The sequence below is a fragment of the Ochotona princeps genome, chromosome 12 (genome assembly GCF_030435755.1).
Source record: "Ochotona princeps isolate mOchPri1 chromosome 12, mOchPri1.hap1, whole genome shotgun sequence".
NCBI lineage: Eukaryota > Metazoa > Chordata > Mammalia > Lagomorpha > Ochotonidae > Ochotona > Ochotona princeps.
The window spans coordinates 64,361,086-64,384,349 of record NC_080843.1 but is presented as its reverse complement, the minus strand read 5'-3'; the positions used below and the strand labels follow the sequence as shown (position 1 = coordinate 64,384,349).

The 23,264-nt window shown below is 43.7% G+C and overlaps 1 protein-coding gene across 11 annotated transcripts in view; it reads left to right on the top strand.

Annotated features, from left to right (window-relative positions):
* The window catches only part of LOC101536302 (phospholipid-transporting ATPase IB), a 633,219-nt gene that overhangs the window by 469,880 nt on the left and 140,075 nt on the right, over positions 1 to 23,264 (top strand). For all 11 annotated transcript variants that reach the window (XM_058670954.1, XM_058670952.1, XM_058670953.1 and 8 more), the window contains 4 exons: positions 1,395 to 1,517; positions 3,893 to 3,971; positions 20,092 to 20,153; positions 20,659 to 20,715. In XM_058670954.1, coding sequence (XP_058526937.1) covers positions 1,395 to 1,517; positions 3,893 to 3,971; positions 20,092 to 20,153; positions 20,659 to 20,715 — 321 coding nt within the window. The remainder of the gene's footprint in view (positions 1 to 1,394; positions 1,518 to 3,892; positions 3,972 to 20,091; positions 20,154 to 20,658; positions 20,716 to 23,264) is intronic.

The window sequence follows — 23,264 nt, the reverse complement described above, 5'->3', positions numbered from 1 at the left end:
CTCACAAGCTTGCTGGGTTGATAGATATGGATTTGATGGGTACTCAAACTTCACGAGAGGCCCAGGTTCTGAGAACCGTATCCAGAATCAAGTGGGAGAATGGCCCACAGTGCCATGCAGCAGAGATCACACTGATACGATGGGCTTCTTTGAAGCCTGTTCCTCTGCACCTGGCTGTATCTTCCCAACAGCCCAGTGTGGATGTGTCATGCTCTATACACTGATAACAAGGTCTGATAGGGAAGCAGTCCTTCCTTACGGGGTACAGAACGGCACTTGGAGAACAGCTCTGTAGCACAGAGGGTGACTGTGGGTAACAAGCATGCATTGTGAATTACAAACATCACTAGAAGAAAGGGTCCCGAGTGTTCTCATTACACAGAAAGGATAAACAGAAACATTTAATATGATAACTAGAAATGTTTGAGATGATTATCCTGATTTGGTCATTACATATGGTAACACATATATTACAGTATCAGCTGCACCCATGAATACGTACAATTGCATATCAGTGAAAAATAAATGAATGAAATGCCTCAGTGCAAACAAACCCAAGTCTTAAAAAACATTGTGCCCAAGAACTCACTTCTCATGGATAAGGATGAGGTCTCCTTCCCCTCCTTGTCTTGCACCAGGCTCTCAGCCAGCAGCCTCCTGTGTCTTAGAAACCACCCTCTCTCCCCAGCGTGCCAGCCAGGGGCTAGAACTTTGTAAGGGATGCTGCTTCCGAGCGAATGCCTCCCTGCATACCATGTCCCTTGTCACCCTATCAGGTCCTGGCAATCAGGCACCTTGGTGACTCTTTTCCATCTTCCCTGCCCTTCCACAGATGGACTGTAAAGCGCTATGTTTTCTTTATCTGTTTATTTATGTATATGCCTAGTGCTCTGCTGGCTCCGGTCCCAGCCGCAGAAGGTGCAGTTCCCAGAGGTCAAAGACTGCCACCTTTTCTATTTTCCGTTTTTAACAAGCCCCGGGGCCTATCACGGTGGCTGGCCCATCGCACCGTTCACATTGAATAGGAAAAGCCAGAATAGGATGCCGTAAGACTACACCTCAGCCAGCACCAACAGAAAACAGAGCAACACCGCACGAAACCAGCCGTGATGGGAGTTCCATCACTGCCCTTTTACAAAGGAAGGTAGTTGTGAATTTAGCAAGAGTTCTTGGCTCGTCAACAGTTTATGATGTTGTCTTTAGTGTCAGTGTATTCTTTCTGCACTGATGAACGGTAAGAAAAGGTCTTTATTTTTTTTGTCTGGGGAGTTGTGAATCACTGAGTCTCAGGTTCGGACTTGACTGGAAATGAAGTCATCATTCCTCAGGCCTGAGACACTGGAGCTGTGTGTGTCGGAAGGGCCACTCTTAATGGCTCATTGTTCTCCGCACAGATTTTCACCGCGTTGCCGCCCTTCACTCTGGGAATCTTCGAGAGGTCTTGCACCCAGGAGAGCATGCTCAGATTTCCTCAGCTCTACAAAATCACCCAGAATGCCGAAGGCTTCAACACAAAGGTAGCCACAGGAGATAATGGTGCCGTCACCCTAGAAAGGCCAGTTGAGTTGCATTTAGTTGTGACTCAACTCCGCTCATCACGCTGTATGGAGCGTGATGAAGCAAGACCACGCGTTGGCTCCAGTCAGCAAAGCCAAGGAGTCAGTGCTTGCTCTTTGAGAGGCTGTGGGGCTGCCTCTTCTGGCTCCAGTTGGTCACCTCCTTCTCCCTTGTCTGCTTAAGCCACCAGGTCCCATGAGCACAGTAACACTCATAGGCCTGGTTCCTTTAGGAGCCCTCAGAGCTCCTGGTGTGGGCCAGCTGGGAGCTTGCCTAACAATTGCTGGGATTTTCATTTAAAAAAGGATTTCAGGCGTAGGTGTTTGGCCCAGCAGTTAAGATGGCATGTGGGGGTGGCATGTGGGGGTGGCATTCTATATCAGAGTGCCAAAGTTTAAATCCCAGCTCTACTGCCAATTGCATCTTTTTTTTGCTAAGGTGTACTATGGGAGGTAGCATGTGACAGCTCAAGTTCTGCGGGTCCCTAATACCCACAAGGAGGCTCAAATTTAGCCTGATCCAACCATGGTTGTCACAGGTATTTGGGAAGGCAATCAGCAAGAAGATCTCTTTCTCTTTCAAATTTAAAAGTTTCTTGAAGTAATCAGATTAGATAGATAAATCATAAAGATCAAGGATGTCAGCATGCAGGGTTTTGGTTTTGTTTTCAGGTCAGAATAAGAAAGAGACAGCACCTAGACAAGAGATGTGAGTGAAGTGTCTGCTATGCAACATACTAAGGAGCGAAATTGTTTTGGGCTTCAGATTTTTTTTTTCATATTTGAGAATATCTGCGTACATACGCATAATGTGGCATCTTGGAGATGGGATCCAAGTCTAAACACAGTTCATTTATATTTCATATATACCTTATACATATAGTCCAAAGGTAATTTTGTGTTTAAGAATTTTGAGTGCAAAGCAAAGTTTCATGGTGTAGGATTTTTCTCTATTTGTAACTTCATGTGAACTCTCAAAAACTGTCAGAGTTTGGAGTACTTTGGATTTTCGGATTGGGGAGGCTCTGCCTCTGCAGGTGATCCTGAGAAAACCCAAGCAGAAGCAGGGTTGGCTATAAAAGCAGATCACCCAGTCTGGCATGATATAGAGGTCCTGTGGCAGGGATGCCAGCCATCCAAAGGGAACTCATGTGCCTCTCTGGCAGAGGAGTCCAGATGTGGGCCCAGCTGCTTGGCCATGTTTCTGCCTTGGAGGAGAGAATTAGAAAGTTTAAACACAGGGCTCTTGCCAAGTTCAGTTCCAATACATTATGCTCAGCGTGTCCTGTGGCCTTGTTAGGGATGGCAGAGGGAACAGCCTCGCTGGTCTTCAGGAGGAACAATCCTTAAAGCCTTCCTTCCTGAGCCCAGAGGTCTCCTACGCAGGCAGAGGTTTTGTGTTAGTTGAGAGATCAGGAAATAGGTGGGGAGCAGTGGACATTTAAAATGGAAACGTATTTTATTATCATACTGAAATGTTTTTTCATTATTTTCAGTTGTCCCAGTTCTGTTTAGGATCAGATTGTATGATAACTACCAGAAAAATTTGGAGAATTTATGATGAATTAAATCTCACTTTAGCAGTTTTATCATTCAGTGGCTGAGAAGATAACTGAGATGCATTCATAGAACTAAAGTCTGTGTTCTTTAGTTAGGCCTTCGAAGCATTCATATAAAAGAGAACTTTCACTGGGCATAATTTCAACCAAAATCCCCCAAATTAATGGAAAAATGAATAAGAGATTTTTGAGGATAAAACAAAAGAGAATTTATAGTGACAATTTCAGTCTCTTACTAACAATTGAAAAAATGTTGTCTCTTACACTAAAGAAAACCTATCATAGTTAATTTTTCAAGTATGAATAGGTAATGTGTTGTACTATATATATAAATAGATGAAGTACATATACATGTACTTCAAAATATTCATGAGAAAATAGAATTAAAAGATGTTTGTCTTGATGCAAAAGATTATTAAAATCTATGCATGCAAGGGTGTGAATGAAAAATACACATTTTGAATAATCTGTGCGTGGGTTTCAGAAAATTTCTGCACCAAAACAAACTTATTTTTTAATTCTATTTGTTCCATGATTTTTTTTTTCAATATACCGTGATATTCTGATCTTCACACTGGAGTAATGTTATCTGGTGGTAGTCCAGTCATTTGTAAGAATGGAAAAAAATGGATTTTATAGTAAAATTTGAAAGCCTTGTGCTGCTTGCAGAGCTGTGTAGCCTGCTGCCAGCAACTTGACAATGCCACGTCTGTTGAGAGCTACCTACAGGTCGGGAGTCTCCGGCGCTTCTGACTCCCTGGGTTTGTTTTCCCACAGGTTTTCTGGGGTCACTGCATCAACGCCTTGGTCCACTCCCTCATCCTCTTCTGGTTTCCCATGAAGGCACTGGAGCATGGTAACAGCTTCATGATTTCAACTGTCAGCCCTTCTAGTGCCAGTGTGTTCACAAACTTTTTTTTTCCAGTTTTGCAGAATGAGAGATCACAAGAACACATTTCAGACGAAAAACAAACCTGACAGCCAACAAGAACTAGCCCCAGCTCTCCAGCTCTTAGGTTTCATCGGTGCTGGCTTGGAGAACCCATTTTCTTTCCAATTATCTGGGTAGTCCAAGTACTGGGAATTCTAAACTCAAGTTTTAATAACCAGTTGCATCAGGAATCAGATTTTTTAAAAAAAAGCACTGTCCTATGTAACAAAAGGTTGATAGGACTCTTGTCTTGAATTTGAAATTCTCTTTTAATTACTTGGGCTCATCTGAGCCTCACGTGCCTATATGTAGAATAACTACGTCTTGCCAGCTTAATCTTACACCTAGTTTCCTCCAAGAGTCTCCCTTCATCGACATACATCTTTCGAAGTTGTAGCTTGTCGGAGAAGTCATTTTCCAAATGAACAGTTAGTCTGTCTCTGCGGCCACGAGAGGATGTGTGAGAATAGAGGCAGTTTCCTTGTTTGTTCACACGTCTTAATACAGCCAAAATGTGGCCTCCTGAAGTGACATCTCTCCAGTCTCAGAAAATGAAACTGTGTCATGAGAATGCTACTCTTTCATCCCTCTAAAATCATAATAATCCCCCTGGGAAAAGAATTACTCCAAATGTTGACTAGACAAGGCCTTTTATTGTTCAAAGAGTAGAAAGTTTCCAAGCGCCTTTGTTTCTGTGTCAGTGTGCTCAATGCCTCAACCAAAAATGATTCATCCTCACAAATATCTTTAACCCTTCAATAGTGGCACTGAGGGAAAGATTCATGCACAGGCAATTGATTGCACCCTGTGACCTATTCTTTTAATTTCATCAGAACTGTTCTTCCTTCAAGGATGCCTGAGTCTTTAGATCAGAAAATAAAATTATGGACCCCTAGAACTTCACTCCAAAGGTCATGCCCATGAAGTCATTTTACCTCGACAGCTTCCTGTGCTTTATCTTTATTCATAGTAGATCTAATTTGTTGTCAGATGGCTCAGTAAGTACAGACTTGCAAGTACTTGTTGGACATGATTTTACTTGAGAAGCTGTGACATTTTAGCGAGAGGAAGCGTCACCATGGCAGGATGGAAAGTGATGGGTAATGTATCCGATGAGCTTAAAAGCCATTTTGGCACTTGTCCTCTTATACTCAGTGTCCTATTTTTAGAACTTAGGAAGAGACAGTGATTTTTACATGGATCTGCCAAGGCACTGCCTCCAGCCACTTGACGCTCATCCAACAATGGGGTGTTTTTAATTCAGAAGTGTTTGCCTTTGGGTTTCAGAAGTCTACCGAGATGGTCAATTCTCATGCTTGCCTGCTTCAGAAGGAAATGACATGGCGTCTTCACAGTAGACACGATGGCTTTCTCCTCCTGGGGTCTGGCCCTGTGCTTTGAGTGTGTGGTGTGTGGTTTGTGGTGGAATTGCTCTTATTTGCTTGTTCTGTTCTGTAAATCCATTCCTTCACTTACTGTGGTCAGTGTTGAAAAAGGGGGTAGACTCCCAGCAGTTGCTGATCTACTCAACAGAAATCACTGAGTGAATTTTGTTTTCTGCCACCCTTAGCTATTTCCTCCAAATTTTACAGTCTGCTTAATATCCAGCCAACAGGGTGATTATCTCTTTATTTTTTATTATCATCATCATCAATGTCATCATTTCATTGTATTTTTTGAACATTTAGCGTAGGAGTTTCCTTTTCATCCCATTGTAAGCAATAAGCTGTTGAGTCAAACTCTTTCAGGGGAAATAAATTGCAAATAAATTGTTCTGGAAATAACAGATTTCCAGTGTTACTGTTGATTAGCTGACTTCTCTAACAAATCACATGTATTCAGACTAATATCTAAATTCTTCAGTAAGTGCTATATAAAAATAGTACAGTATTGCTTATCAGTCTTATCCATTTACTTATGTTCAATACCAATGTAGGCCTTATTGTTCACTAATCTGTAATGTGGTACAGGAGATTACATGTGCACGAGGTAGTATGTGGTAGGAACTAGGTAGATGTGGGTCAAATGTTGTTGGAATTCAGAAGGCTAAGAGATGACTTTCATTTGTAATTACTAGTGGCTTACTAGTGAAAGGGTACCATGTGGAGCCATGAAGTCCCATGAGGGAAAAGTCAATCAAAATGGGGAGATTCAGGACAGGTGTGAAAGAGTGTGAGCAGGTGAGCACTTGGCCAAAGACGAGAAAAATTTGAGAAGTTCGGTGAAAGCTGACTCTTAGCTTTGAATGATAGAGGAAGAAATTGAAACTTAATTGCAGAGACATTGAAGAGCGAATGTAAAATTTAGATTAAGGAGGCATTTGGGGAAGACAACAAATTTAGGAAAATGGGCCCACTGTGTCCTGTAAGGGGAATGGGGAAAAAAGTGGTGGCATGGACACTTGTTAGGTCTGCGGAGATTCAAGGACAATCCTTAGGGAAGGTTAAACCCAATCTGTCGGGATGTGCATAGTGGAGATAGGAATAAGCAAGTTGGATTCAGTCTGTCTTGTCCTCCTGGTGCCTACCTACCAAGACCTACATGGATAATTGGTTAATCGCCAGCAAGTAGGGTACAGGCTGGGGGTACAGATTACAATTCAGGGTCATAACTCCTGCTGGTGAATCAGGGAGCGTCCTCTTCAAGAAAGTGATATGTTAAGTTCTTGAACGATAAGGAGGGTCTAGAGCAGGGAAAATGAGAGGAAAGGAACACCTCTAGCCAGGACTGAGCAGGTGCACGGGGCCTTAGCTGCTGAGAAACCAAAAGAGGCCATGGCAAATATTTCAGAGGGGAGTCTGGATCCTGTGTCAGTTCTTATGTGCAGCTAATTCCCGCAGCCAAGTCCAAGTCCTCTTTTCAGAATGTTTGCCGCCACAAGCCAAAATACCAGGCACAGTGAGGTACCCAAGGCAGCTAGGAGGTCCTTTTATTCCAGCAGCATAGGAATGGGAGCAGAGCCAGAGGAAGGGTGAGAGAAGGGGAATGGCTCCTGCCATGGTGGCAGGAGGGGGCTTCAAGCGAAAGAAGTGGGAGGGCAAGACGAAGGAGGACTGGGAGTGCCTGGGTGGAGAAGGGGGCAGCACACGCAGGGGAGAGAGGGTGACACACACCAGGCTGTGCCTGTTTTGTGGCGGTGAAATGCATCACAGGGCTGTGAGGGATTGGTGGATAGAATTGTTGGGCCCCCAGGGGATTGGTAGGTGGACAGGGATTAAGGGAAAGGGGCCGCGAGGAATTTGTGGGTGGAGCTGTTAGGTACAGCGCCTTGAGATTACCGTGGATTGGGGGTGGGGGCTGTGCTTACAAGCATACAGCGGATTGGTGGGCAACCAGACCGGAATGATCGAGGGAAAGGGAGTTCAAAATGGGGGGGGCCCTTCAGGACCGATGTTCGAGTCTCTCCTCACACCCTGGACTATTCTTTGTTGGAATATCATGGTCATTTCTAGACTTCTATGCTCCTGTGGCCCTGGACAGTAAATGGCAGTAAACTTTGGCTATAAGCTGAATTCTTGTGTCTCTCCTGAGGTATGTTGAAACTTAACCCTGGGGGTAAAAGCATTAGGAAGTGGGCCTTTGAGGAGGTGATTAGGTCATGAGAATGGGGGCCTCGAAGCGACTACTGTCCTTATATAAGGAACCCCCAGAGAGCTCCCTGGCACTTCCCAACAGTCAAGCCACAGAGACAAGGTGCCTTCTTTGAGAGGCCGACCCTCTCCAGCTGTGGAATCTGCCAGCACCATGATCTTAGGCTTCCCAGCTTCCAGAACTGTGAGAAATGAAATTCTGCTGCTTACAAACCACCCAAGCTATGGTGCTGTGTCATGGCAGCACAAATGGGAGAAGAAGCTTCCTCTTCCCTTCCCTGTGCTCAAAGCAGCTAAAACCAGCATATGTCTGTGCATTTATGGCATCCCTGTGTGGTGGGGGGCACCACCGCAGCCTGGATCAACGGTAGTTCCTGGAGAAGGTGACAAAGAAGTGGGGATTTGGTAGACGGAGCACTGACATCTGGGAGCCTTGTTCTCAAAGGGTTGAGGTAGAAAAGGTAGCAGATGGGACTTACCAGTGAAGGACACATGCCAGTTATGCAGAGAAATGCATGGGATTTGGTAAGAACATGGCAAAGTGTGTGTGTGTGTGTGTGTGTGTGTGTGTGTGTGTGTGGAGGAGGGACAGAAGCTCAGTCGTGGAAGTCAAGAAAGGAAGCAAGTTCAAGAGATGCAAGCTTTGTTAGCTGTTGGGGCTATTTCTCATTTATATGAGCTCAGTGTCCTAAATAGAAGGGAGTTCTTACTACACTCTGTTATTCAGAAGGATATGTCTACCTCAGGGGCCATCAGGAGGCAGAGGGACATGGCACCAACCTGAGACAAACAAGGTCCCTTCAAAGCAGGACCCCAGTAGAACAGAAGAGTACCTTGACACTCTGCCTTGCCCAAATACAGCCAGAATCTGCCTCAGTCACCCGCCCATGCCCAGATCCCCCAGCTGGATCAAGTGTCTAGAGTAGATTCAAACCTTCTTTGGTGCTGTGTAGATTGAGTCCCCAAGACAGTGAGTTTTCTAGACAATCCTGTTCACACCAACCCTGAAGGAGACACAGGCATCTATCAGCGCTGTTCACTTTGGGTAAGGCAGCATGATCGTTGGGAAATGTTTCTGAGGAGGTGAAGGCACACTGTTCATTCCCTAAAACACTTCCAAAAACGTAGCCTTGCTTATTTTTGCGTGGTTTTGGAGAGACATTTCAAAGCACTCCTTGGCCAGTGAGGATTGTGATGATTCATTTCAAATTTCAAAATAAATTTTTCCGCTCAGGCAGTTCATTAAGTCAGCTTGCTTCCAACCATCACAGCCGTGTGCGTCCTGCTGTGGCCCATCACTCTCACCCTTCAATCCGAAAAGTGACTGTAGGTTAAGGCCAGGAATGTCCCCGACACAGGGACCGGAGGTTGTCCCGAGTCTTGATGTCAGGCCACCCACAGGATTTCCTGCGGCCGGCCACTCTGCGGAGCTGAGCAGTCCTTACTAAAGTGGAATGTGACTATGGACAAAAGCAGGGGGGAAAATGAGCTTTTTTTTATATAAAAAGGAAGTTTCCACATTTTCCCTGATAACATTTAAAAGGGAGGTGATGGAAGAGAGAATGTACTATTGAGAGGTTCCTGAAAAATCTGGTTATCATTTCCCGGAGTCCACACCATGAAGGCCCTTCCCTCACCTCTTAGGGAGAAAAAAAACAAATGAATATGCTGGTGTCAGCACTAATTAAGCAAAAGTATCTTTCATCGTTTTGGAGGGTATTTTATATACTTTAATAAATATATTACTACAAGATCATACGTAGATCTATGCCTAAAGTAATAGTGCAGATGTATAAAATAAAGTTTGGTGTTCCTCTCTCTGTTCATGGCATTATTGGGTCATATTATCTTAAACTCTTTATGACCTGTAACTTGTTACTGTAGACTTGGGTATCTTATATCATGTAAATCCTGGGGAGTTGCATTGTTTCACATTAAACTAAGTACAGGCAAGACTGCCAATGTGATTGCACAACTTAAGCTTCATTATTCACTCATTTAAAAAAAATCTGTGAGTATGCACTCTAGTGCAAGCTCTGCTGAGTTCTGGAAATGCAGTGGCATACCCTGCACACAAGTTCCCAGCGGTCATGGAGTTTACACCTAGAGAAGACAGGATTGAACAGAAAGTGTTAACAGGAATGGACATTTAGACTACTAGTTAGGATGCCACTTGGTTGGATGGTATTGTGGCACAAGCAGTTAGGCGTCTGCCTACAATGCTGGCTGGCATGCTATGTGAGCACTGGCTTGAGTCCTGGCTGCTTCACTTTTCATCCAGTTCCAGCTCCTTGCCAATATGTCTGGAAAAGCAGCAGAAAATGGCCCGAGTGTTTGGACCCTTAACAACCCATGTAGGAGATGCAGACAGAGTTACAGGCCTCCTGCGTCAGCCTGGCTGAGCCCCAGCTGTTGTGGACATTTGGGAAGTGAACCAGCAGACAGAAAATCAATCTCTCTCTCTCTCCCCCTCCATCCTTTTTGTACCCATTTCTATAATGCAAATCATTCAAAAAATGATGGCAGTTAGTATGCCAACAGAGTTGATATCAACCTGGAGTTTATATCTACCTCCAGCTCTAGCTTCTTGCTAGCATAGACCTTGGGAGAAAGCCACAGTTGCTCGAGTAAGTCGATACTTAGCTGCAGGAGACCAGGGAGAACTGGAATGGGCTCTCAGCTCCGGAGTTTGGCCACTCCAGTCCTGGCCACTGTGGACAGATGAAAGGTCGCTCCTCTATCAAATCAATCAGTCTGACTTTGCCCCCAAAAAATGTTACCAAAAGAAAAGTCAAATGGGATGTATTCCAAGGAAGACTGGCCTGGTGGCAGCTTTAAGGACCACTTCCTGGAAAGATGAATGAGGAAAAGCCAGGAAAGAGGAGGGATGAGAAGAGATTTGGGATGGATGGTTGCGGACCAAGTTGTGAGGCCAAGACTTCATTGGGATGAAGGAGATAGAGGCAGGGATGAGAGCTTTCTAGAACTTTTGGAATAAGCGAGCCTTGCAAAGTGTAGATGTAATGGAAGAAGCCACTGGCAGGTTTCATGTGGGGAGCTATTTAGTTTGATTTCCTTTGATGCAGTCACACTGACATGATGTGATGTGATGTGATCACACATGGTTGATCAAGCCCAGTGGGCAAATGTAGCATAAACTAATGGCGAACTGGAGAACTTGAAAAGAGAACTGGGAAGATCTACAAGCACATTAATTACTATTTCCCTCTGTGCCTGACCATACTGTGCCCTAGACCTGTCAGGAGAGTGAGTTGTTGCATTCACAACAGATACGCTGTGCATGACTTGATACAACAACATCTAAAAGTCCGTGACAGGGACCAGGATTGTGGCATAGTGAATTCAGCTGCAACTGGCCAGGCTGGCATCCCATTTCTGAGTGCTGATTCAGGTTCTAGCTGCTACGCTTTCTGATCCAGCATCCTGATAATGTGCCTGGGAAAGCAGTGGGTGTACTTATACTCCCTACTACCTAAGAGGGAAAGCAGGATGGAGTTCCTGACTCTTGACTTTAGCTTAAAATATAACCAGGTTTCAAAATTCAAACATAAGGGCTTTTTCTTGTCTGGGTGATTTGTCTGGGTGATAGAAACACACTACTGTAGCCCACAGCCGGGCTAGAGGAAACATTATTTTCATTTCAGTACCTCTTTTAATGCAGTCTGGGTTTGATGTGTTTTGAGCAGTTGTGTTCAGTGTGCTTCATTAAGAAGCATGAGCTTGAGTCTCTGGAATCAGTCTTAAGACCCTGGCAGAAGGTTGAGGGGTTGTGTATTACCTGCCGGGAGAGAACACCTGCAGCCTCAGAGGCATAGAACACTAAAGGCTCATTTCTCAGCCATGGCAGAGTGCACGTTCATGGTTGTGCTGCCTGTGTTTTCTGTATTCTTGAGGTTCTGACACTGACATCCTGATCCAGGAGAAACCGCCCCTGCCCCATGTCTAGCTCATTTCTAAAGACAACAATGAACTTCTCCCACAAGCATGCCTTTGATATATAAGCCAACTCTGTGCAATGTCCTTTATCAAAATCAAACACTAAGCCAATTGTTCACCTGCCCAGGATGCCCCAGAACCATGGACCTGACAGCAAGGGACCAGTCGTAAAGCCCAGAGCACACTGAAATCCTTCAGATCAGTCTAGCCTAAGCAAAGTGCACCTGCCCTGCTCACCCAAGCATTTTTGTAAGGACTCCTAGTAACAGCTCTGGCCTAGTTTCTGCATTTTCTGCCTCTAGCTTTGTGACCAGCCTTTGAGCTTTCCCATGAGGCTGTGTAAGGCAGGACTTGCCTCTGGTCTAGGGACAACAATTATGCATTCCCATGACTTCCATCTGTCAACTAAGCTGATGATAGACAACTCATGGAGATGTGATTATGCACCTAAGCACAGAAGTGTATGACTTAAACCTGAGCAAGGACGATGCCTTTTGTTGAGAACTTCACAGAGAGGCACAGAGGCCTTGGGCTGCCAAGCAGAAGGAAGGTAGCTTAGGTTGGGGTCAGGAAAAGCAAAACTGTCAGGGGCTGTTGTGTTGTACAGATGACACCCACTGGGGTGATTTCTGGTCCAGGTGTCCTGCCCTCCATCCCTTCTTCCCTTGGAAAGATTCTTTTCACACATAGGAAAGCAGAGACAGCAGATAACAGAGCCAGCACCTGCATCTGCTATTTATTGATGTAGGTAAATGTAAATTTATTTTTGCAGAAAGACATATTCTTGGAATCGTTTCTGTGTCTGTAGAGATCCGCAGTAATTTTGTGTAACCAGCTTGAAATGTGACCCCCCAAAATACTATTTGTGTGTCTTATGGTACCTATTTAAGACAAACCCTGTGGGCCAGACAGTTGTGGTGCAGTGGGTTAAACCACCACTGGGAATGCCCATAGCCCATGTCAAAGTGATTCGAATCCCGCCTCTGTTTGCAATCTAGATTTCCTGCCAGTGCACCTAGGTGGGTGGTGCAGCAGATGATGGCCCAAGTATGTGGGTTGCTACCACCTCTCTGGGAGACCTAGATGAAATCCTGGTCTCCTAACTTCCATCTGGCCCAACTTCAGCTATTGCATGCATTTGGAGAGTGACTTGACAGGTGGAAGATGTCTTTGGATCTCAAACTCTCTCTCTCTCTCTCTCTCTCTCTCTCTCTCTCTCTCTCTCTCTCTCTCTGTCTGACATTACCTTTCAAATAAGTAATGTTTTAAAAAACAAACCAATACTGATCCACTGAGCACACAGCTCCTGCATTTGCCCTCAGCCTCAAGAATGGGAGGGCAGGGAGCCAGGAAAAAGATGGTTGGCTCGCACCTGTCTCTGGCAGGAAGTGATCCATCACTTCTGCTCAGAACTGTCTGGCAGGAAGGAGTCCTAGGGCCCCGCCTAGATGCAGGAGGCTGGGAATGTCGCTTTACTGTGCACACACAGATAAGAAACATGTCTGTGGCTTCACCTACGGGGTCTCTGGCATTGGTAATCGATCATTTTTACTTACTTTTTCCAAACCTATTTTTGGTAAACAAAACTGAAAAGAAAAAGACTGCAATTTCAGTTTCACATCCTTAACTTTATGCATCAGAAATGATGTAGAGAAGAGAAAGTACTGGAAAAGGCTGGAATGAAACCAAGGAACTTAATCCAGTATGTTTACAGATGTCATTATAATCACTAACACTTGGATAAACCCTAGCTTTTTATAAAGCACTCTCCAATGATGTTACAACACTCATCACAGAGAAGGAATAAAATGAATGTTCTTCACATGAATACAAAATGCATGTAAAGCAGAAAGAATTGTTTCAGTTGTAGTACAGGTACAACAGCCATAAGCGAGTCACTTGTAAACTGGTTGTCTGAAACTAGGAATACATTTTCACTCTAGGTATAAACCTAGTAAGAAGTTGGTGTTGAACCTCCTCTGAGCTTCACTCAGAGGCATAGGGAGCGAAGCGGGTGAGAGGGGCTCATTTAATATTCTGGAATCCGGGTTACTTCTAAGAGAGTACAGCTGGAAATTCTTGAAGTAAAGAGTTGAGAGTGGACCAGGAGGAACTTGGCACCTGCTCTCTGAGCAGGATGTCCTGGCAAATTCCCCAATGCCTAGGGAACGGTACTGCCTCCCCCTGCCAAGTCCTGTGCCCATGAAATGTCTGAGATTTTCAGTTCAGCTTCTGTCTCCATTTCAGTTACAAAAAGTTACCCCATCTGTTTTCATGATTATTAAACCCTGTCTCTTCTGACGGTGCGGCGTCATGCCGTAACTCTGTTGTCAGATTTTTGCCTTTTGTCAGGGCCATTTCTGAATGTATTTTGTGGTTTTGTTGGGTAATGATGTCATATTTTAATGAGCATTTAATTGAAATGGCATCTTTATAAAAAGGTCATCGTCATGGCCCTGTGGGACATGCTGAAATAGGTTCCTTGATCATTCTGTCTGTTTTAAAAATGAAGCATACTTTTCTTACAAACTGTGGTTTGTCCCACAAATATTTTCAAAGAGGTTTTTGCATGCTGCATTTTTTAGCTGTTACTCGTAATGTGGAAGGCCCGTGCGGTTTTTTTCCCAGTTGTTCACAACAGCGTGTTTCCAGATCCCATTTGGCTAATTCTACATTGATGTCCACCCCTGAACCCAACCACATCTTGCAAATAGTTTAGATCTGGAAGAACAGTCTCAATAGCTGCTTCGGGTCAGTGGAGCCTAAAGCCACAACGTTGCGTTGTCTGGGAGAGAATGTGCTGGCTGTCCAGAGCAGGGCTCCTATGGTTCTCATTTTATGACGCTTTTCATGACTGTAATAAGCACCTTCATTTTCTGAGATTAAACAGTCAAACCATATGCAATCACAGATCATTCCAAACGTGACTCAGTCTCTTATCAAACTGAACAGATGAGACCACTGTCCTACACTTCTGTTTTTTTGGATTAGGTGGAAATCCTGTGCTGGACTTTTGGGACAGGTAATTTCCACCTGCCTTAGCTCTGCCCACTTGCAAGGGTGTATCTGATCCTGGATTTGCGAAAGACTAACCTATCTCAGGCCCTTGCATTAGAGACCCACTGTTGTGATGCGGCTTAATCCTTCTCACCTTTCCCTGGGCTGTTTCAGGCTTTTGTGTGCTAATGACTGGGTTTCTTTTAAGAGGTACACAGCTCCCCTCTGGTTAGGGGACAAGAAACAAAGCTAGGGTGAGATCACCTCTCTGCACACATACTCTTGATGGTTCTCTTTCACAATGGGCTGTTCTGAGCCTTGCCTGGTCTGACCCCTGCTGACCCCAGGGCTATGACTTACACCTTTTTAGCCCTGCCCCCATACCATCTGCTCCCCATTCCACTCCAGGCTGCCATTTCTACCTGAAAAACCCTTTCCGTTCTCACTTGTTCCTCACCCCCAAAATACCACTCAGGCTGCATTCTTGGAAAGAATGGCCTTGCTGGGATGTCCACCGTTGGTGCGTAAGTAATGTCCTAAAGGCCAGCGTGGGGAATTCAACAGTTTTCCTCAGTCTGGGAAGCATTTTCTTTATTTTCCAAAAACTTCATTTGAAATGTTCGCTGAAATGACAGGAGAGATGTTTTCCTAAAAGTTGTGGAAACATGCATCAAGGAGTCAAGTGAAGGACTGATGTCCAGCCTCGGACAGCCCATGAACGGCAGCTCTTGAATGCCCTCCTCTGCCCGCAGGTCCTTTAAATGTCTTCTGCAGAAGTTTACCAGCAGAGTTTAGGAAGCATGGCATTTACAGGTGTGTGCCCCTGAGAAAAGGACTCTGAGACACACTGCCAGCTTCCCCACCAGGGTATACATGGGGGCACTACAACTTGCCTTTTTCAGCAGCTCTTGACCAGTGCTAGAATCTCCCATGGGCTCAAGAGTCTCTCTTCCAAGGAGTTAATTATTTCCGGATGCTATTGGCTCTTCTTGGAGAAAATCTTCTTTCCGAAGGTGTGAGCTCAAATACAGAGTTGAGTTATTCCACCAAAAAGATGAACTGAAATACGAGGTTTGTCCTGGCTTCTCTTGAGTAGCTTCGGTATAAACATGTTAGGATGAACTGAACATTTATGCACTCCACAAACCACAGTTGCGCCATGTCCTTTGGGTTTTCCTGGCTGTTAGTTCTGCTGCTAGATGGGCGTGCTACACTCTGCAGTCTCAAAGAAACCCCTCCTTCTCCCTGGCAGTGCCATCTTCCTAACTTATCACTCAGTCCCTGGGTAGTTAGTTTTCCCCTTTGCTGGAGACCCTGTGGCATTGTGAACTGCATCGCTTGTGCCAAAGCCCACACTGCCAGCTCTCTCCTGCTGGTGTGACCTGGAGCTGAGGGAGAGGGACTGTCCCTCGCCCTCACAGTTTCACTGCCGTGAGGGTGTCCTGCTCTGTGCTTATCCCAGCTCCTCTTTTGTCTTTCCTGTAACGCAGTGGTTCCCAACCAGGGGCAGTTTTGCCTCTCAGGGGACATGTGGCAGTGGATGAAGCTATTTTTCACTGCTATGATTATCTATTTTCAGACATTTTCATCACCCCCTGAAGGAAATGCTATATTCAAAAGCAGTCACTCCCCATTTTCTCCAAATACCCTCTGCTCCTGATGGCCACTTATCTGCTTTCTGTTGCTATAGATTTGCCTATTCTGGACATTTTAGAAGCCTTTTGTGTCTTGTTTCTTTTATTTAGCTTAAGGTTTTCAGGGTCCATGTGTGTTTCCTATTTATATTCTGCAAGATTGATAGGAAGGCATTTCAAAAAGGTCATGGAAAATGGAATCAAAAGACAAGTTCCTTTTGCTGCAAGAATTTTTGAGGTCTGTGTATATTGCATTTTATTTATCTACTCACCAGTTGATGGGCATTTTGGTTATTGGATGGGCTTTTATAAATTCTGTGTCTTAGGCTGTTCTGAATACTTTAATGTAATGCTGCTATGAATATTAATGCACTAATTGTGTGTGTGTGTGTGTGTGTGTGTGTGTGTGTGTGTCTGCTTTTCCTGAGAATGTTGGAGAGAGTGGAATTGCTAAGTCGTGGTGATCATGCATAACCTACTGAGGCATTGCACTTGGATTCCACATCTACCCCACTTTTCTTCCCCATCACTGGTGGGTTAGGGATCTGATTTCCCCGTACCCTGGCCAGCCCTCGGCTGCTGCTTGGTTGGTTTGGTTTTATAGCCATTCTAGTGGGTGTGGTTTTATATTTGTGGTTTTATATATTGTGGTTTTGGTTTTATATTTCCTTTAAGGCAGCTGACGTCGAGTTTCATGCACTGAGTGTCCATTGGCATACATCCTTTGTCCAAATGTCTACTTAGATATTTTCCCATTTTAAAGTTGGAAAGGATTGTCTTTTTGGACTGCAAATGTTCTTTATGTATGCAAGTTCCTCATCAGGTGTATCATTCACAAATATTTTCTCCTTTTTTTCAGGTTACTCTTTTGTTTTCTGGATGATTTCCTTAAAAGCACATAGTGTCTCATCTTGTTAAAGTGAAATTCGTATTTCTACTTTTGTCACGGGTTTTTGGTGTCATTGAGTGTCACTGAGTTCTTACTCATTTGTGTTGTCAATGAGTTCTTACCCATTACCAAATTTATGGCCATTGTGTGTGTGTGTGTGTGTTTGTGTAAAATAAGCCTCAACGCGGTGGTTGTTTTAGCTGTACAGTTCAGAGGCATTATATTCAGAAAGCTGTGCAACTGTCACTCCTATTTCAAACAACTGCTCATCACGCATAACAGAACACCTGTCCCTAAGAAGTAGTAGCTCCTCACCTTCCCCTGCTCCCCAGTGTCATGTAAAAACTAATTTTTGTTGTTGTACTTTATTCATTTCAATGTTAACAACTCCGTACAACTAAGAGTTATCATATCGAACAACCTAATATCGCTCTCCACCTATGGTGGGGAATTACCACCATAGTTTCCAAACTGTTGGTAGATTATTATTCGATTTTTGGTCATCCAAAATCTATTCTCCTGTAAAAGCTCAACTGTTCGTGAAGAGGGAAGCTCCAGTCCTTTGACTCCTAGCTCAGAAGCCTGCTGGGGTCACCTGTCATGGGTCAACAGATAAATCTAGGGTCTCCTCTGGGGCCTGTGTGTGTCTGTCCCTCGGAATGTCTCAGCATTCTCTGTTGGCCTCTGCAGGTCTCCAGCCAGCCTGACCTCCCTGACCATCTTTGAGCTCATCTCGTGTTGTGTGTACTCACGGTCTTGGCAATTTCTACCCTTTTCCACATGGAATACTCTCCCTCTAACTCTTCTTTTAGCTCACTCCCTAATACCATTCAGATATGCTCAAATGTCACCTCTGTATCTGAAATAGTATCCCATGTCCATCTGCATTCTGCTGCTCTATTCCTATTATACTTCACATTTTATCCTGTATCTGTTTGTTCTGTCTCCCTCACTGAAATGCAAGCCATGAAGAAAGAGCCTTCTTTCTCTAGTCCCGTTAATACCTGGCATAATGTAGATTTTATTGAGTACATGGACAGATGCTGTTATGCCTTTCAAGGCTATAGTCTATGTTGGACTCAGAGACAGTGGTTCATTCTGGGGGTGGAGTGCCTCTAAGGTACTGCATTTGCTATTAAACAGTCTTAGGGCCCTGCTGCTGAAAAGGAACCTTTCCCACTCTGGATGGCTCTTCTGCAAATATATCCAGTTTGTTGGCTTCCTGGGGTTAATTTAGCTTCTTTAATCTTACTTTTTGCATTTCTCTTCTTCCTCCCTTTCTAATGCAGCCATGCTTAAGTCTCCAAACTGTCTTTACCATTCCTCTTGTAAGCCATTCCTCTTTACCGTTCCTCTTTTAGTTCAGTGACCCCTTGTTTCTGTTCTCTTGGGGCCTCTTAGATTCCCCAGGAGCAATCTCCCAGTTTAGGGAGCTCTGCAATGCCACCCTGAGGTCACTGTGCAGGTTAATCTGCCCTTATCTACAGAGTTACCTTTCTAAAATAAAAGTTAACAACTGTGTGCCCTGGAGCTGGGTCCAGGGGCTCACAATTCCCAGATTTCTCTCATGGCTCCACTTGATCATTTTACTCTTGGAGTAAAATAAACAGGTCTTGATTCTTTACAAAGAGCAGAATTCTTCAACACACAAATGAGTAAACCGGTGAGCCCCAGTACATGTGGATAGCAACTGCAGGGTTGCAAATTTGAGCGTGACATTCCCTTGTACACAGCACGTGGGCCCCAGATCTGGATGTAGGTAGGTAAGAAGATAAAAGGAGGTTGTCAGCATCATCCCAGGGAAGTGTTCCTGATCTTAAAACAGGTCTTGCCCTTCTTCGAATGAGAAGCACATTTCTCAGAGCAGGGCTAGCTGACACAAATTAGTGCAGTTCTGTTGGAGTTCTGCCACTGCGGTTGGTATTTACGTGATAGTGGTCACCCTTGAAAAGAAGAAAAGCGAAAGATGTGAGAGCTGTAGCTTCCAAATCATCACTCGCTCACTGGCTGCCTTGCTTCCCCCCAGGTGTTAGACTCTGGAAGTAGATATAGTTGCAAAAGAAAAAGTGGTGACTGTCTCTCCAAAAGGGTACAGTTGATGGAACTTCATTCTGCATTCATGAATTCTTTTATTGATTCACAACTCCAATTTAGCCATAATCAAAGATGAACATTTGAAAAAGCTCAATGTTGGTACTTTGTGGATTAATTCTAGTAATAAAGTGTCCATCTTTTTAAAACCAGACACAGAGATTGTGATTCTTTATAAAAATGTACGTTTCAATGAGGAGCAGATGCTGAGCTATTTGGCTGGAAATCTGATTTTGTTTATTTCCTTCTCCTAAAGAGGAATGATGGGGAAAATACAGTTGAAAAGCAGCAGTAGAATTTCACAGGACAAGTATCATTTGTTCTCTCTGGTATTAGGCAGTCATGATGCAAAGCACAAAATAAATAGATAGTAAAGTATATACATATATTCTCATAGATGAACTGTATAATGGAGACTGGCATAGCAGCAAGTGAGGATACATTGCAATACACGTCTCTACTCCTGAATAAAAGGAGAACTCCCAATGGAACAGCTAAATAACTTTGGAAGTATGATACCAGATATTCGACCTTTGCCTGTCTATACCTACAGTGCCATGACACACTTCAATAGCAGAATGTTAAGCTTATAAGAGTTACCGAAGGACTATGTTACTCTGATAATGTGGGGAGAAATTATGGGAGGGGGAAAACGGAAAGGGAGGAAAGAATCCTATACTACAAACCTGTATCATGGAAAAGATAAAATAATAATTATAATAAATAAAAATGAAAGACATGTAAAAATTAAAGAATCACACAGGATGTAAATCTGTAACACCTTCACATTTTAAGAGATATTTTCCAACTTCCAGTTTTATGTTCTAAATAGAATAGATTGCTACACGTAGACATTTGGAAGTGATAGTAGCTTCCGTGTTTTTCAGATACGCCATTGACCAATGGACATGCTACTGACTATTTATTTGTTGGGAATATTGTTTACACGGTAAGTTCCTCTGTTTATGGAACCATGTTTAAATGACTCACGTGGGGGCTACACGTACCCACCCCCTGCATGTAAGGCTTTCCTCCTTATGATCTTTCAAGCTCTTGCATGCCTGAAAGCTTGAGATGCTGGGAAATGCTTCCACAATGTTTCACCACAGTACAGAGTTAAGGTCTTTGGACCAGTGGGTTTCCTCGTTCTTCAAATGACCGTTTACCTTCCCTTGTAAGAGAAAGCGACGCTCTGGGAGATGATTTCTGCCAATTCATGCGATCAAAGACAAGGACAAAACCACTAGTGGTGGGAGAAGGCAGTCCCTAGAATGAGGGCTTAGTTGGAAGTGGACGTGCCCCCTAAAAATAACCCCTCAGAGCTCACCCCCTGGCAGGGCCCTTTGCTAGGTGGCAGCTTTGGAGGAAGTGGTTTTGCAGCGGGATTTCTCATGGGAAGTGCAAATAGCTCTTGGGGCAGAATCCATTTCCCAGCCTCCTCTTTGTTTTTGCAGTATGTTGTTGTTACCGTCTGTCTGAAAGCTGGCTTGGAGACCACTGCGTGGACGAAGGTAAGTTTACTCTAAAACTGGTTCTCTCTCCAGCTGTATGTGTGTCGTCTGGTACAGTTTCCGGCTTAAACCTTGGGAAAGCAGAAAATAGTATCTAGCCCCCTTATTTTAAATCTTGCCTGTGAAAACTGATTTGCTGTCTAACAAGGCATGTGGGCAATCGCAGTTTCTTAGTAATTCATAAGTCTGGCACCTATGTCAGCTCCTAGTCATTAACAGTCACTTTATTTGAAATGTAGATACACATTTGAAGTGATATATGCGGTGCTGATGCTGTGGAACGCTAGGTTAAGCTTCTGCTTGGGGTACTCACATCCGTGTCAGAGTGCTAGCTGCTCTGTGCTTCCGATGCAGCTTCCTGCCAATGCAGGTGATGGACCAAGCACTTGAGTTCCTGCTGCTTCTGTGAGAGACCCATGGTTAAGAGTCATGCTGATCAGCTAGATTCACAAATGCCCTGCTGAGGAGATGGGTGCGGGCGCGGGAGGTCAGGCTTAACGTACTACAGCAGCTGCTTCCGGTGAGAGGTGATGGTTAGGAATGCCAGGTGAGAGGTGCTGAGAAGGAGCTGGATTCTGGATGTTTTCTTTCCTCAAAAAAAAAAAAAAAAAAAAGCTCACAGAGCTCCTTGAGCGATTGGATTGTAGGGTGTGGAAGAAAGGAAAGAGGTCAAGGATGATGGACTTGAGAGGATAAAGGAGATTAACAACTCAGTGGCTGTTTAGAGGAACATCAGAGAGTAGAGCAGAGCTTTCCTGGGCCTGGAAGGGGCAGAGGGAGGGGAAGGAGAGATTGGCACAGGGATATAGCTGGATAAGAGAGAAAACTGCTAATCTTCTTTAGTACAGTGAGCTAAAAATTAATAGAATGCTTCAAATTGTTATCTTTAAAAACAAAATTTATTTATTTGAATGACAGAGTTACAGAGAGAGGAGAAAAGAGAGAGAATTTCCACCCCTTAATTCACTGCAAAAATGACCACAAGGCTGGGGTCGGGTCGGGTCGGAGCCAGGAGCCAGGAATTCCATCCAGGTGTCCCACGTGGGTGGGGCCTTAACCCACTGTGCCACAGTGTTAGTCCCCAATGGAGTATTTCAAGATAGCTGATGAAGAGGATTTTGAATGTTTCCTGCACAAAGAAATAATAAATGTGAGGGGTGATAGACATGCCGCTCTGATCTGATTGTTGCATATTATGTACATGTTTTAAATTTTGTGCTGCACCCCCTAAATCTGTAAATCATTATATATGGATTAAAGCCAGAAATATATTAAATACAGAAATGAAAAAGATATATAAACCCTACATTTTAAAAACAACAACCCTTCAGACTGAACAAAACAATGAAAGCCTCCCAGTGATAAATAAAAACACTGTTTTTGTGTCTCTTCTGCTCTCTTAACTAAATTAATGATTTCTTGGGTCACACAGCTCCAAGTTCCAGCAACCACTTGTGAGGCGCTGAGAGGGACACCTGCTGCTAGGGGTTGGGTCTTGGAGGAAGATCAGCTGTGATTGCCAAAGCACTGTCATCTTCAGGGTAGTTTGGCACCACTAATAACTTGAATTCATTGTTAAAAACTCTTGAGACAGAAGCAAGCCTTTGGCTCAGCAGTTAAGCCATCACATGGAGACCCGTTACAGAGTGTCTGACTTGTATCTGCTTCAGGTCAGCTTCCTGCTGGTGGGCATCTTGGAAGGCAGTAGGTGATGGCCCTGTTAGAGGGCTTGGTTCCTGGCTTGCTCCTGGTCTAGCTGTTAGAGTCATTTGGGGAATAATTCTCTCTCTCTCTCTCTCTCTCTCTCTCTCTCTCTCCATAAATATATATATATATGTATATATATATACATATATATATACACACACACACACATACATACACATGTATATGTATTATGGATATATGTGTGTATGCCTCTTTCTTTCTCTCTGTTTCTTTGCCTGTCAGTTAACTGAAAATGAATAAATAAAAATTCAAAAACAAACTCAGTTTTTTTAATTAAATGCAATGTGGTTAAATAAATAGTGTTAATGATTAGGATCAAGAAAATACTCAGGAACAGAGGGAAATAAAAATACTTTTTTTTAAAAAAGAAATAATTAAGATGAGTGTATCTGCATTGTAATGACACATGTTTTACTGTAGCAAATTTTAAAAAGATGAAAACCAGTTCAGAGGTGACAAGGATGCAATACTGGAACATGATATATAAAAGGAGGTTGTAAAATTACTATGATAAAACAGACATTGCTAAGCTATGAGTAAAAATACCCTGTGCTATTACCATAACATATATTAACTATGTAACATGCATCCATTTTTGATTATTACTTTCTTTGGCTGTTTTTAGGGGATTAGGAACAGGACTGTGGTTGTCTGCTTTGTTTTACATTATTTATTTCTAAATTTGGCAAATATATTTTATGTGAAGAAACAATCAAAATTAAGGTGTATTTACTTCTCTCCTGCCACAATCAGTATGTTTGAAAACAATAGGGAGGAAGGAGGGAGGGAAGAAGGAAGGAATGAAGGAGGGTAGGTAGGTC